Source organism: Echiichthys vipera (genome assembly GCF_963691815.1).
Source record: "Echiichthys vipera genome assembly, chromosome: 1".
NCBI lineage: Eukaryota > Metazoa > Chordata > Actinopteri > Perciformes > Trachinidae > Echiichthys > Echiichthys vipera.
Window position 1 is genome coordinate 22,707,856 of NC_139826.1, and position 14,329 is coordinate 22,722,184.

General features: G+C 39.2%; 2 protein-coding genes across 5 annotated transcripts in view; both read right to left on the reverse strand.

Moving 5' to 3' along the window:
- Window positions 1-136, reverse strand: part of prtga (protogenin homolog a (Gallus gallus)) — a gene marked incomplete at both ends in the record, with an annotated part of 32,227 nt that extends 32,091 nt beyond the window's left edge. The window contains one exon of the mRNA XM_083919637.1: window positions 70-136. Coding sequence (XP_083775763.1) covers window positions 70-136 — 67 coding nt within the window. The remainder of the gene's footprint in view (window positions 1-69) is intronic.
- Window positions 137-5,621: 5,485 nt separating this feature from the next.
- nedd4a (NEDD4 E3 ubiquitin protein ligase a) overlaps window positions 5,622-14,329 on the reverse strand; it is a 30,180-nt gene continuing 21,472 nt past the window's right edge. For all 4 annotated transcript variants that reach the window (XM_083913752.1, XM_083913751.1, XM_083913750.1 and 1 more), the window contains 15 exons: window positions 13,764-13,841; window positions 13,524-13,578; window positions 13,374-13,432; window positions 13,135-13,200; window positions 12,759-12,988; window positions 12,054-12,175; window positions 11,876-11,946; window positions 11,687-11,782; window positions 11,129-11,202; window positions 10,983-11,043; window positions 10,838-10,897; window positions 10,634-10,741; window positions 10,437-10,533; window positions 10,172-10,244; window positions 5,622-8,493 (listed from right to left, as the gene is read on the reverse strand). In XM_083913752.1, the coding sequence (XP_083769878.1) occupies window positions 8,391-8,493; window positions 10,172-10,244; window positions 10,437-10,533; window positions 10,634-10,741; window positions 10,838-10,897; window positions 10,983-11,043; window positions 11,129-11,202; window positions 11,687-11,782; window positions 11,876-11,946; window positions 12,054-12,175; window positions 12,759-12,988; window positions 13,135-13,200; window positions 13,374-13,432; window positions 13,524-13,578; window positions 13,764-13,841 (1,353 nt within the window). In that variant the 3' untranslated portion in view covers window positions 5,622-8,390. The remainder of the gene's footprint in view (window positions 8,494-10,171; window positions 10,245-10,436; window positions 10,534-10,633; window positions 10,742-10,837; window positions 10,898-10,982; window positions 11,044-11,128; window positions 11,203-11,686; window positions 11,783-11,875; window positions 11,947-12,053; window positions 12,176-12,758; window positions 12,989-13,134; window positions 13,201-13,373; window positions 13,433-13,523; window positions 13,579-13,763; window positions 13,842-14,329) is intronic.

Sequence of the window (14,329 nt, forward strand, 5' to 3'; positions counted from 1 at the left end):
GCTGTTCAGTCACAGTTCGTGGTTGTCATTTAGCTCTGCCACATAATATAAGTGAAAAACTCTCCTTACCTGAGACTGGAAGAAAAACGGCAAAGAACAGCAACCGCTGATTTAATTTCCTTTTGACAGGCGCCATTTGTTACTTGAATTGTCTGTGCATGCTCGCTACTCTCATAGTTGTTTCCTCCAGGTGGACTGGTGTGCTACTGAGGAAGAGTGACCGGTGCTGAGCTGCAGGAGGACGGTCCCCTCCTCTGGGATGGACATGAGTCAATTAATCACTGCTGCAGATCCGAGTGAAGCTTCTAGTCCAGCGCCACCTAGCGTTAGCTGCGGCCACAGAGAGGACAGTGCTGCCTCTGCACGGATCACACTTCAGATACTCTTTATCATGTCCATGCTCTGCACCAGGGGTCTTCAACGCTTTTAGGCCAGGGTCCCCTTGGCTGGGACCCCTAACTACTAATACTGTATTCAATTAAGGTGCATATTAAATTAGGCCTAACACACAGCATTTATGGTGCATTCAACACTAAGATATTAGAATATTCATTATTGACATATTCATATATTTATACATCACATGTATCCTTCAGCTCAGTTGTATCTGTGCATGGTTACCTGTCCGATAAGTCAGTAAACATCATCGATATTGTGTGAATGTATCTATTTTTTTCACAAATTTATCTTTGCTTATAATACCTTGCATTCATGTTAATGTATATTTTGTTTTAGATAAACGTGGAAAGATTATTAAAGAATTTGACGGACCCCCTGCAGAAGATCTCTGCTACATCACAGGAAGTTCACTTTACTTATATAAAACTAGCAAACCAATAATCTCTTTACAAACTGTACTCATACATATAAACGTATTACAAATAAAAGTTCTGTATAAAAAGTGTTTTTTGAGTAAATACAGGTATAAGCAGTCAAATGTACTCAAGTGAAAGCAAAGGTTCTGAGCACCTTGGTAATATATTATAGTGGGTATTACTAATGTCATAGAGTGTGGTCTTTACCTTCTCTGTAAAGTCTCCAGAGATAACCTTTGTTATGATTTGGCACTGTAAAATAAATTGAATTGAATTGAATTGAAATTGAATTAATGTGGAAGGTATTCCAGCTTTAGGTCTGACTACTTTATGATACTTAAGGCGTAACATGTCATATTTTATTAGTATAGCTTATACTGAACGTAAACATATTTATCTGCAAAGTAACTAAATATGTCAGATAAATGTAAGGGAGTTAAAAGTGCCTCTGAAACTAGAGAAGTGTGCCTGTCCATGTCCAGGTTACGCTATTGGAAGGGCAAACTGGGGCTCCTGTCTATTAACTTATTTAGGAATGTGCACCATGTACTTTTTTTACGCACAGCCCCTTTATAAGGCAGGTAGACGAGGCAGTTAAGAGGAGGAAAATATTCACATTTCAGAAACTGGAATCAGAGAAAACAATTGTCTTCTCAAAAAGTGACTCAAATCGATTATCAGAACAGTTGTTGATTATTCTAATATTTGAGAACTGATCACTATTTGATTCATCATTGCAGCTCTATAAATCAGCAACTCTCCTCTGAATGAAGTTGATTTTTGATTATGCGTTTTATGTATTGCATTGATTTGAGCCTTCTTTCATTCAAGGAACGGATGCACGCAGCGTATCAATACCTTTAACATCCCTGGTTTTCTGTGTGGTGTGGGCCTCACACCTAAATGATGAATGCTCTGTACATTTCGAAACAATGAGCGTTCAGCACACCGATATTGTCGGCTCTCTTGCTCCACCAGGACCCTTTCACTTTCACTCCTTATCAATACAAGTGGAGCTGTATTGACGAGGGCAGACCACTCAGTATCAGAGACCCACTACACACCAAATGGTCTCTACAGACTGAAAAAAAAATGTTAATGGAAATGAGGTTGTCCTTTATAACTAGGTTCTGCAATTAAGAGGAAGCATTGATAGGAGCAGGACAGCTGCTGTGTCAATGTCGATATTGATCCGATGTCCATCACTTTTTTCAGAGAGAGATCAACCCCCCCCCCCCCCCATGCACAGTCCTGCCTCCCACGCTCCCTCTCCCTCCCTCTGTGAACCTTTATTCAGCAGCAGGACCACATCCCAGCTGTGATGTCCAGTCAATCGGAAGAAAACACACTAAGTGCTGATTCGTTCAGGGAAAAATGCACTCTTTGATAAAGGGTTATGCAGAAATACTACTGATAAACTAACTGTTTCACTGTTAAACTACAGCCCAACAATATATGTTTATGGTTTATTGAAAATGCTGTTACTTGGAAAAGATATTTAAAAATATGGAGGATCCTATGTTCAAACTGCTTCAGTGAACTGAATTTTAGCTGTGTGAGTTTTCCATAGTTGCATGAAGAACTGTGCAAGAAATATGTAAACGTAAAAGTCATAGTTACTGCATGGTTAAAAAATATAAATTACAAGAATAGCCTCAACATATCATCCAATGTTGTTAAAATGACTTCCTCTGCCACAATAACGTCTTACACACACTTTGTTTCCTTGGAAAATACTTGTGCTTTACTAGACAAAAAATAATAGTCAGTTAGATAATGTGAGAAAGTGTAAACCTGGTCTCATTCATGGTCAGCGAGGCTCTCCCCAGGGTGTTTAATTAATCAAGAATTCAGTTTCGGCACCTGCCAATATGGGACAGTTTGTGGGTGGAGCGAAGGTCGGCCTGCATGTGAACTCTGCGGCCAGATCAATGGAGTAAAAGTCATTATCAGGTTATGAATGTTGGTGAGGGTGTGGGTAAAGGGGAGCCAGCTTTCCCAGAACCTGCTGCCATTGGCTGAGGCCTGTGTCTTCCTGCTGCCACACTGCCCATCCCCGCTGACCCCAAGAGGTGTCCAAAAGGCCGGCCTGAATCGTGTGCGACCTTTTCACTGACCCCTGTGGAGGGGAGTGGACTTTTTTAGTGCGACACTAGGGGGGTTGTGGAGAATATAGTGGGAGTGGGACTGTGTTTGTTGAGCTGAGTCACACAAAAGGCTCTGACCGCAGAGACATCGATGCATCCTCTCCACAGATTCTGCTCTAGTTAACATCTAACACTACTTATGAATCAGTGCCCCGTACTGGAGGTCAACATGATGATATTTGACCGCAGTTACATTAGCGTGCAGTGAAATAGTTTAAAGTAAATGCCACCACTAAAAACCTCAGAAAAACAGACAACCGTTGGATATAAAAAGCAGAATTCAAAGAGAAGATGTAATGTGTCTCTGCACAGTCTGATTTGAAACAAATCAATTTAGGAGGAAGTATTCAGATCCCTTACTTAATTAAAAAGTACAGACACCACACTATGAGAATACTCCACCACAAGTTAGAGTCCTGCATTCAAACCCTTATTAAAGTAAACGTGCAGTATTATCAGTAAAAGTACTTAAAGTAAAAGTATTCATTGTGCAGTAAAATGTTCCCTGTTAATATTTTACTATTATAATTTCATTTTACTGCTGCATTAATGTGTAGGTTGAATTTTATGGCTGTAGATGTTTAAAGTTTCTCATTTTAACTCCTTTACTGGGTAGTTTAATTTACAGCCATGCGTCATAATCTTTAGGTTTATCCTATGTTTGTACTGTAGTGTTGCTTTTCTGTGAGAACCACATATCTTTAAACAGTCAAGATTCTAAAACTTTATTTTTCATTTTGCAAGCACAACAACAACACAATTGCGATTGTGTCCTCAAAGGGTGCGTAGTATCTTTCCATGCTTATGTACAAAAATAAAATGAACCCATGTATATCACACGTAATAAAAAATATAAAATAAGGCACATATTACAAGGATTAAATAAGATAAAGTACAAAATAAAAGCAGTGTAAGGTATGACAGTAACAGTGAAGGTGCAGTGGTCAGATACTGAGTGCTGAGGTGTTGAGTAACCTACTAACATTGCACAACTTTTCATGCTATCAGAAAAAAACAGCCTATTTCCCATAAAGGAACATTTAATCCTTCAGTTTATCACAAACGTTTAAAGTCAACACATCTGGAGATTCAAGGATCAATCTGAAAAGTAACTAAAGCTGTCAAAAAGCAACCACAGTGGAGAAAAGGTACATTTACCTCTGAGTTGTAGGTTAATGGAGTAGAAGTAGAAAGCTGCAAATGTAAATAAGCAAAATCAAGTTAGGTAAATAGAATTAACACTTAAGTACAGTATTTGAGGAAATGTACTTAGTTATATTCCATTACTGTGTTTGACAGATGAAGTTTAAATGTTAAAGTTCAGGAAGAACACAGTGTGCTTCATCTCCCCCAGCTGGAACATTTCAGTACTACAAACACAAGAATTCGCCCAAAACACTAAACAGTTCATCCATGGATTTAATTTGAGAGGATATATTAAGCTCCTGTACAAAATCAGGGAACTGAAAAAGCACTTTCAATCATGTCATGTTGCTGCCATCAGGGCGCAGACACAAGCAGCCTTTCTGCAAAACTAACACACACACATCCCTCACGCCCGCTGCAATTCAGGCCAACGACCACATGAAATTGTAATTCATTTTTAATGTTTTTGTTGTTTTGTGTTGTTGTTTTTGTTGTGTTTTATGTTTGATATTTGTTGTTTGCTGTGACTCTTTTGCTGTTGGCTGTACACTAATGTCAATTCATCTGATAAAATCTGATAATGTGGTGTTTCAATTTGAAAAACAGCAAAATGCCCACTCCAAGACCCATTCAAGCTCTTCATACAACATCTAAAAGGGAAATGCTGCAACAAAACACTCCTTAGTCTAGACATGGTGAAATAACCAACACAGTGTATCAAGTCATAAACCCACACCTGCAGTTATTCAGTGTTAAAACACAGACTGAAAATATGATTACAATATTTTAGGTGGTTTGTTTGCTGCTCTGTATCTGTCGTGTACACCGTGTTATATATCCTCTTCCATCTCCCACCTAAAATACTGCCCTTTGATAAAACTAGAACATTTAAAGTAATTTTGAGTGTGCCTGATACTTGCTAATATTACCAGTAGTAAGTATTAATAGCAGTAGTTGTATCGTTGTGGCTCATACGCGCATGCATGCTGGTTTTGCGATAACATCTGATGATTTTGCAAAATGCTTTCTGTACAGAACCATCAGACGCACAGCAGAGGTTCTCCAGTTCACTGCATGTGTCCTCCTCCGTTAATTAACTTTTATTTTAGGCTCCTTTGACAAGCCAGCTAGTCTTTAGTCTCGTTCAGTTCATTGATGAGCTGCAGCCTTGTGTTATACTTCTCAAACTGAGACTTATTTACTGTGTATTACCGGTGTTTAAAGCACGGGTGCCACAGGAAGAGTTACTTACCACTACATTATATATACACACACAATGTATTTAATATTTGTTTACAAAGCATTTAATAATAAATAGGACTTAGAATAGTTTTACTGAGAAATGTGCAAAAATTAATATAGTTGGTAAAAGTGCATCAAATCAATGGAAAGAAAATGCAAATACAACAAAATAACAACAGAACATCAGTGGGAAAGTTACACATGAAGACACTGGATAATTGTTTTTATATTTCTTTATTTTTCAAATATATTTATATTCAATTTGGTGTGTTATAGGTCATCAAATTGGGATTTAACAGCTACAGTTCATTCCAGCCTTAAAACGGTTGTATAAATGTTGCATGTATGTTGTTTGTGTTGTTGTAATGCACTTATAGGTGTTATAATTAAATTCTATGATAAGAACATTTGATATATCAGAAATTAAGTGTTGATCTATTCATTATTCTTCAGTAGACAACAGATATATAAGAGTACTTCTATTTAGAGATCATAAAACATCAATAAACAATCAAATTCTACAATACATTACAAACAAAGGCCTCTGTATTTAACTTTAAATATAAGTGAAAGACGAGAATGTGCTTATTTTCAGCAATGCTCACATGTAAACATTTAAAACATGTGCACTTGAAGCATGGATCATTTCCTTAAAGAGTGATTTAAGCAGTCTGCAGCTGACAGATTGGCAAAGATTCAGACAGTTCAGAAGTAAGACTCATGGATATTAACAAAGTGCTTCACTTTATAAAAGCATAAAGTATAAAATTGTGTTGTCAGAGACAAGAACCAGCTCACGACATCTTCTTTTATCAGCGACCTGTAAACATGGCAGGTAGTGTAAACACATGTTTTACCATTCAGAAAATGTTGAAACTCCTGTACTGCTGAAGTACAGTTACTTTCTTACAAAGGTATCAACAAGTGATTACTCATTTTGAAAAACAGACATTAATCTGTACACATTTTGACAACCAACAAAACTATTTTAAAGCTGCACTCTTAAAAACAGAGCACCTTGCTGCGATTAGACACCCACGATGAATAGAGGAAAACAACGTGATATCACTCATTGACAAAAGGCAACAAACCATCATTTCTAAGGTCCTGTATGCAAAGTGTGCGTCGGTCTGTCGGGTAATGTTTCTGTGAGCTACTGGCTGGGAGACATTACATGTATATGCCAGGGGTGTCATGATTTCAATTCTACATAAAAAATAAATCGAAATGAGGAAAATGAGCTTTCAAATTCTTCTAATTTCCCCGCACATAGCCTTAGTGTGGTAAATTCCCCCAAATATGGCGGTTATATCAGATTTGATGCAATGCAGCCTATTTTTAAAGAAGAATTTGAAAATGTCAATCACGGTTGTATAGTTCATACAACCAACAATCTGTTAATCTTTACAAATCCACACTCCGTAGTCTAACTATGGCTTAACTGTCTTTGTCTCTCTCTGTCCTTCTGTCCGTCTTTTCTCTCTCTCTCTCTCCTTTTCTTCCTCCCCACCCGGTGCAGACAAATGGCCGTCCTCCACAGAGCTGGGTCTGTCCGACGTTCCTGCCTGTTATAGGGAAGGTTTTCGTTGCCACTCTACTCTACGGGGGAATTGTTGGGTCTATGTAAATCATAAATAAGTCATTGAGTGTGGTCTTTACCTACTCTGTAAAGTGTCCTGAGATAACTTTTGTTATGATTTGGCACTAAAAATAAAATTGAATTGAATTGAATTAAAGTCGAATGTCTAATGGGATCATAAAGTAGGCGAACCGTGACACCCCTAGTATATGAATTTGTTTATTCCTCTGACACACAAACAGTCAGTGTTGAACTTGAGTATGAGTGGGTACTGATCGTAAAAGAAAGATGACATATAAATGTAGAGATGCACCAATAACTGCCAATTTCACAACTTTGAACAGTTTAACAATAAATGCTTCATCATTTTGTAGAAGGCAAAGTTAATTTTGTATATACAGTATATTTATGTAATAACTGTAAAACAAACAAAAAAGAGGTGATATTCAATAATCTCATGTTAATATGTACATCATGCATAGTCTTTCTAACACTGCATGTAGTCGGATACAAACTACAGTATAATTAGTTTAGCCTTTTACTGGTCCTGGTATCACTACTATAATGGTTATATGATACACTTAACTAGAAGTGTAGTCGCTCAAACATGTATATAACTTGCACACTTTCTGCTACCAATGCATTTGCGGTGCATACGTATATTTTGGATCTGTATGAGTGATTCTGGTGTGATGGAATGAGAAATATAATTATTTATAGAATTTAAATGATACGAAAAAATATCTTTACGTCCGTTATAGTATTTCGGTTGAGTTGCAATTTGATCATTCAGGTTTTGCTGTATAAATTTTCTGACACATTATCTTTTATTTTAAAACCTTTGGACGATCTTTGTTACATTGCTCCAGTTGGGCCAATGTCACGTTTAAAGGGACTTCAGACTTTACTTACTTTACTTTACTTAAAATGGTGAATGGTATGGGACAGGAAACATGGGCTCTGCTCTTTTCATTCAAATGACAAGAGTTGAAGCTATGTTAAAGATAACGTAGCGACCCATGGTCCACTCTTTTCAGTACTAACATGTGGTGAAGGGACAAGTTAAGGAACACAACTCAACTAATTCCCACCAACTACAATGTGAAGACAAAATCTCACAAGCCCCTGATGTGAGAATCTGAGCATTAAGTGTTTCTGAGGCAATTCAGCCCAAATAAAACAGTTCTTATGGTTAGTCAAGGTATGTTATACAGCTTTGCATTTTTGCTTTGTAAACTTTAGAACACGTAGAGTGATTAAATACCTCCCTCACTCCAGATTTAAAGTCCATTCTCCACGTGTTCCTCAACAGAGGACTGAAGTGAAGGTCGTGTGACTGTCCTTCATCCGTCACACAGCTGGCGGTTTAAGACCTTAATCTGACGCACAGCTCTTCTCTCTCACCACCTTCTTCACCACATCACGCAGTAATGTCAGCTCAGCTCAAATACGGCACAAGCGCTAATCCACCCCGTCGAAGCCTTGTGCATTCTCAATGGCGATGTGAAGTTTCTCCCTCAGCTCCTCAAAAGACTCATAAGGAGGCAGATCCAGTCGGTTGAAGCTTTATGAGAAATTAAAGACAATGAGGGAATCATTGGAAAAATCATATCCAAGAATTTGGTCATTCACATGAGCTAGTGCACACTTGAATGTGTTTTTTGAGCTGTAAACCAAATTATATGACTGTACTGTGATGAAACACACTTATACTGATACTGTACTTATTGATAATCAGCATATTATCTACAGTAGATGACTGGAGTACTGACAAAGAAGCTAGTGTCTCCCTGTGTCTGCGTGGGTTTTCTCCGAGTTCTCCGGTTTCCTCCCACAGTCCAAAGACATGCACGTGTTAGGTTCATTGATGACTCTAATTGCCCTGCGATAGACTGGCGTCCTGTCCAGGGTGTACCCCGCCTCACGCCCTATGTCAGCTGGGATCGGCTCGAGCCCCCCGCGGGACAAGCGGTTGAAGATGAATGAATGAATGAATGAATATATAGAGCATATATATACACATATTTTCACTGCTTTACCTTGTCGACAGCCAGCCCCCCAACAGCCCTTTCCTTTGGCACTACTTTTCTACTACGTGTAAGCGCAGCTGTGCATGCACTGTAATACGCAGCAGACCAGCTGTTTGAGTCAGACTTTCTGTGGTTTATGGAATAAACAAACAATACAAGAAAATAAAATTGAGTAATTATAAGAGTGACCACGAAACACGTTCACTTTGGAGACAAGAGTATTGTTTTATGAGCCGGAGTATACAGAAGAACTTTTGCAGAGGGAGAATGGACAGCTTAAGAAACTTCAGGACAGTACTGTCTGACAGCATAGTAAAGCAGTGAAAATATATAAAATATAGTTTTAAAATATTCTAAATATAGCCTACATTTAAACTGAAATGGATTTTTTTTTAGGTGTGCCTGAAATCCGAGTGCCCCCAACCACAGCATAACATGTGTGTTCAACTTGTGTCGGTACTCCTTTCTACTTCTCCAAACTGCTGTTGTGCCTGTCATCTACTGTAGTTAATAAAACGGCAATGGATAAATACCTCATACAACCACACTTCAAAAACGCCAAACTATCGCTTTAAGGGACAGTCCAGCAGTTTAGTATCACACCTTCATAAAGTTACGGGACTTTCCAGAGATAGGAATATTCTGACTTTTAGTTCCTAGTGTGCACCGAGCTCCAGAAACCCTGAATTCTTCACTTCCCATAATGCAACTCAATTTGCAGTGTGACTAAAATCAGTGGAGTTCCCTTTTAATACCGAGGCGTCTCATTGGGGTAAATGACTGTATCCAGCCACTAGAGGGCTTCACCCCAATATATGTTCAATTAGATATATTTGTTTTTACTAGTCCTTTTTTATTTTTCAGTCATTCATTATCACGGCCACAAAAATGATGCCAGATTATCTCTCTGAGCCGACAGGACAACCTTGTGAAGCCACTGAAGCCCCAAAACATGTCTTTATTAATCTTGCATTCATAGATTATTATGAATAATGGATCTTTGACAGAAGACATTGTGGGCTCTGAACGTCCTCGCCTCATTACTGTAAAATGATGATATTTGTAAATGTTCCTCGCTACAATACCACACTGCTGAACATGACCAACACATCACTAGCAAGGGGAGCACAAGTGTTGTTTTTGGCACAATCTGCTCCGGCCTTTTTTAAATGTCGGACAAAATTAACGGAAAAATCTGAGTGAGGTGCTCACCATGTGTGGGCTCGGGGGAGTTTATCACGTGTTCCCCACTGCTCGATGGTGAACAGCTGTGGTCCGTTAGACCCTGGAAAATAAAACCATCAACTGAATTTTAACTGGAGTTCAAGCCACCTGTGAATTGTACAGGTGTACACAGCATAGAGGGGAAAAGACGTGTTGAGACAAAGATAAGTTACATATGATAAGTGGATCCAAGAGTGAATAATCTAGTCTAAGACCACTTTGCAGGAGGTAGCAATAAAAAGCGTCAACTCACCATAGAGTTCAGCAAAGCCATTCATTGGGACCCTGGACGTTCCTGTCACAAACTGTAAGAGCCTGATTCGCTTTTCTGCATCCATCAACAGCACCGTCTAGAACACAAACAGACATTACGGATAAATAACTAATACAAAGCTCTTCAAAAGGTCCACAGCCCAGCTTGATGGCTCCAGGCATGGAAAGTTGTCTTACTTTCCAAAACCACTGGATAACGACGTGGTTGGAGCAATAGCTGTTCTTGTACTTGGTGTTCTCTCTCCAGTCATTTACGTCCACATCTCCAAGACCACACATGAGCAGCTGTGGAGGACAAGAGAGGGCAGGTGGACACTGTTATTCATCTTTCTGGAATGAATCTGGTTCATTTTCAGCACATTGGACGGACTGAAAACTCACCTCGAGCTCATTCTCATCAAAGATCTTGATCAGATCTTGTGGTACCAGCTCAAAGAATCCCTAAAACACAAGATCATGACTTATATTCTTACTTTATACTGTTTAATAATGTCTGCTATGTTACAAAAAAAACCCAAGTTGTTACCTCTTTGAAGGCAGTCATCTGCTTCTGTATCCTGTTTACAAACCTCCACTGCATCACCAGACTGTACAACGCAAAACAGCAGATTAGCATCAACCATTATCTCAACACTCCTAAGATGATAAAGTGTTTTTCTTTTTTTTGCTTACTGGATATACTCCTTCTTGTTGTCATTAGTGACCACAATCTCTGTGCCTCCTGGCTTCAGTTCATGCTGGTGAGTCTGAACAGGAAGAATGTGATATACAAATTACACAGAAAACCACAAACTAAAAGTTACTGAGGCAAAGGCGGCATGTTTGAACCAAGTGGCAACCTCCAGTGCTGAAAGACACCAATGCGAAAGTCAGTCCCCAAAGACCCCCTGGTAGAAAATATGGTTTTGGTCTCTATAGCTAATTTTCCTGTTCATGACAACTGTCTGCGAAATGATTTTTTCACCTGTTTAAATTACATTATGGCTTAAAGTTCTGCATTAATAAATTGCTTTGGGTGACAGGTGGTTGCGGTCACAAGTGGCGAGCACAGACTAAAGGCTTCATTGAGCCGGCCTCAGCTCCATCCATGCCCCACTTATTTGGCCATTTTTGGGCCATTACCAAGATGGCAACGGCCCACAACGAGCTTAATTTTGGCTCTTCAGAAACCTATGGGTTACACTGCAGAGACTGCGTCTATATTTCATACAAATTTTGGTTTGAACAAACCTGTCCAAACAGCTCTTCGTCGATGGTGAACCTCAAATCCAAGTCTGTCGGGTCGTTTTCCAAAATCCACATCAAGGAGTTGAAATATTCACTGTCCTGAAAAGACAACAAACAAAATGAATGTCCTCCAGATTAACCTGATTTAAGGTGTTCATTTAATTATCTGCAGTGGAAAAATGTGACACTCACAACAGACTCCATGTCCTGGAGAGTGATCGGCTTCTGCAGCATCATCTTGTAGAAAGGCCGAATGAAGAAAGCTTTGAAAGATACAAACAGAAATGTCAGGATCTATAAAATCAACAGCTTGCTCAAATCCGTCTGATCCCTCTGCCCTTTGACATTTATTCAAATAGGTGGCACTCACCATCGAGCAGTTTGCCATGATACACGGCCATGCCTGCCACGCGGCCGATGAACTTGAAGTAGGACAGGTGGTCCTCATTACATAAACCTGAGTTGGGGTTAATCTGCAGTGTGTAGTTGTCCCTGGAAGATAAATCACAAACAAACAGGAATAAATATTTTCCTAAATAAGCTGTCCTGGTTCTTGCTAAAAGATAATTACGGCTTGCTTATGTGTATTTTTAAATTGCCACTATTATAAGAAATATAATCCTTTGATTGTACCGGGATTTTTGACATGAAGTTTGTATTTTTATTGACGCTCATCACCAGTTATGTACAGTAGATAGCGCTAACTGCTCCATGGACAACTTGATCCCAAGAAGAGACGAGAAATTTGAATCTTAATGTGGCCTGATAGTGTGTCAATATAAATGCTCTCTTCCCAACAACAAAAATCACACACACAGAGCCTGTGACTGCCCAATATGAGCAGTGACACATTGTGTTTGTTTCTGTGAGTTAGTGTTTTCACATGTTTCTCCAGACCAAGAAGCAGGATATCATTCACTGTTCAAATATGAAGTCAGAACACCATGTTCCTCTTTAAGTGAATGGGCTGTACAGTAAAATGCAACACTGTTCTGTTTGGATGTCTGTACTCCTAAAATATGCATTAATGAGAGAAATTAGAGGAGGTTTATGGAGAGGCAGTGTTCGGACTCACGTGGCAGAATACTCGAACAGTCCATAGTATGGGTTGAACATTTCCTTGGACATTAAGAAGAACCACTCCCTGGCGAGGCCACCGTAGTCCAGTCCCTTTTCTCCCTCAAACTCCACCCACAGTCGTGCCTTCAGCAGGTCCGCCCGCTTCACTGAAAGGATGCGTCGGTATGAGTCCTCCAGCACCGCATTTCGTCTCAGTTTCAGCTCAAAGCGGTTTGGGATGTCAGCCTCCATAGAAAATGTATTGAGAAGAAAGTTAATGACCATCTTCAGGTTGAATAAATAAAGTACATGTGAAAGTAAAGTTCATCAAGTATTTGCATGGTAGAGGTAGAAAACAATCTCAGTTACACTTGCTCTTTGACGACACTCACCGGTTTCTTCATCTTCTTCCGGAAGTAGTCATACTTCTGTTTATAATCCCTGGAATAAGGCACTGCCTATAATCAACAAAAGGAGTGTTCAGTAAAAAATCCATCTTAACCTTACGACCTAAGCTGTGGTCAATGATACTTTTACAGGAAACCTCTACACTATAAATAGAGAACTATTTTTATTGTGTGCTGATATTATGTTACTGATGAATAATCTGTCAAATATAATCTATACTCACTGGTCCAGTTATAGCTGAGTTCTGTAATCTGGGATCATCCCATTGTGTGGTCCTGGTGTCTGTGAAATATAATACATCAGAGGTCATTTATGAAGAGGGAAACCACACATTATTGAGTCCCAGATGTAATCTATTAAATGTCATACGCACTGTGATCTATGTAGAATATCCTCCCATCAGAATGGATCCTCTCCTCCCAGCCAGGCTAGGACAGAAGAAAATATCACACTCTTTAAAAACAGGCTTTGGACTATTAAATAAAATAGGCAGGAATATAATCTCTGATAATATATCACAACACAGTGCAATTAAGGAACCAAACAGGATTTTTGATCCAAAGCCTAAAGTTGATAAATGTCGTAACTGATTTTCTGTAACTGCGTAATTTACCGGCAGAGGGCCGAGATCAGATGGGTCGAGTGAGGGTCTCCTCCTCATTTGCACAGGAATCTTTAGCCTGGGATCTTCCTGTTCAGAAGAAAACAAACAGGTGTGTTTCAGTCAAAGGGGAAATGCTTACACAAGAAATGTTGCTGGACATGCTACTGACTAAGTTGCCACCATGACACACATCTTAAAGGTCCCATGTTGTGAGACTTTTGAATATAAAGCAGGTCAAGGCGCTTTGTATCAAAATGCTCAATCCCCAGAGAAACGCACACAGCCCGTAACTGTGTCTTTAAACGAGCGGACAGGACTTCTGTACAGTTGTGATGTCACAAGATGCAGAAGATCCGAATAGACTCGGTTTTTTGAGGAGGGGGTTTAAAGAGAAGGGAACTAAAATGTAGCGTTTCAGACGGAGAGTATGAAAAAAAAAGTGTTTTTTAAACATTAAAGGATGTAAACATGTTCTAGTAGACATGCAAAATCAAAGTATGAACCTGAAAATGAGCATAATATGGGACCTCAACTTTGCTTTGTATTTGTATTGTACTGTCTTTCTCGGAGCCAGA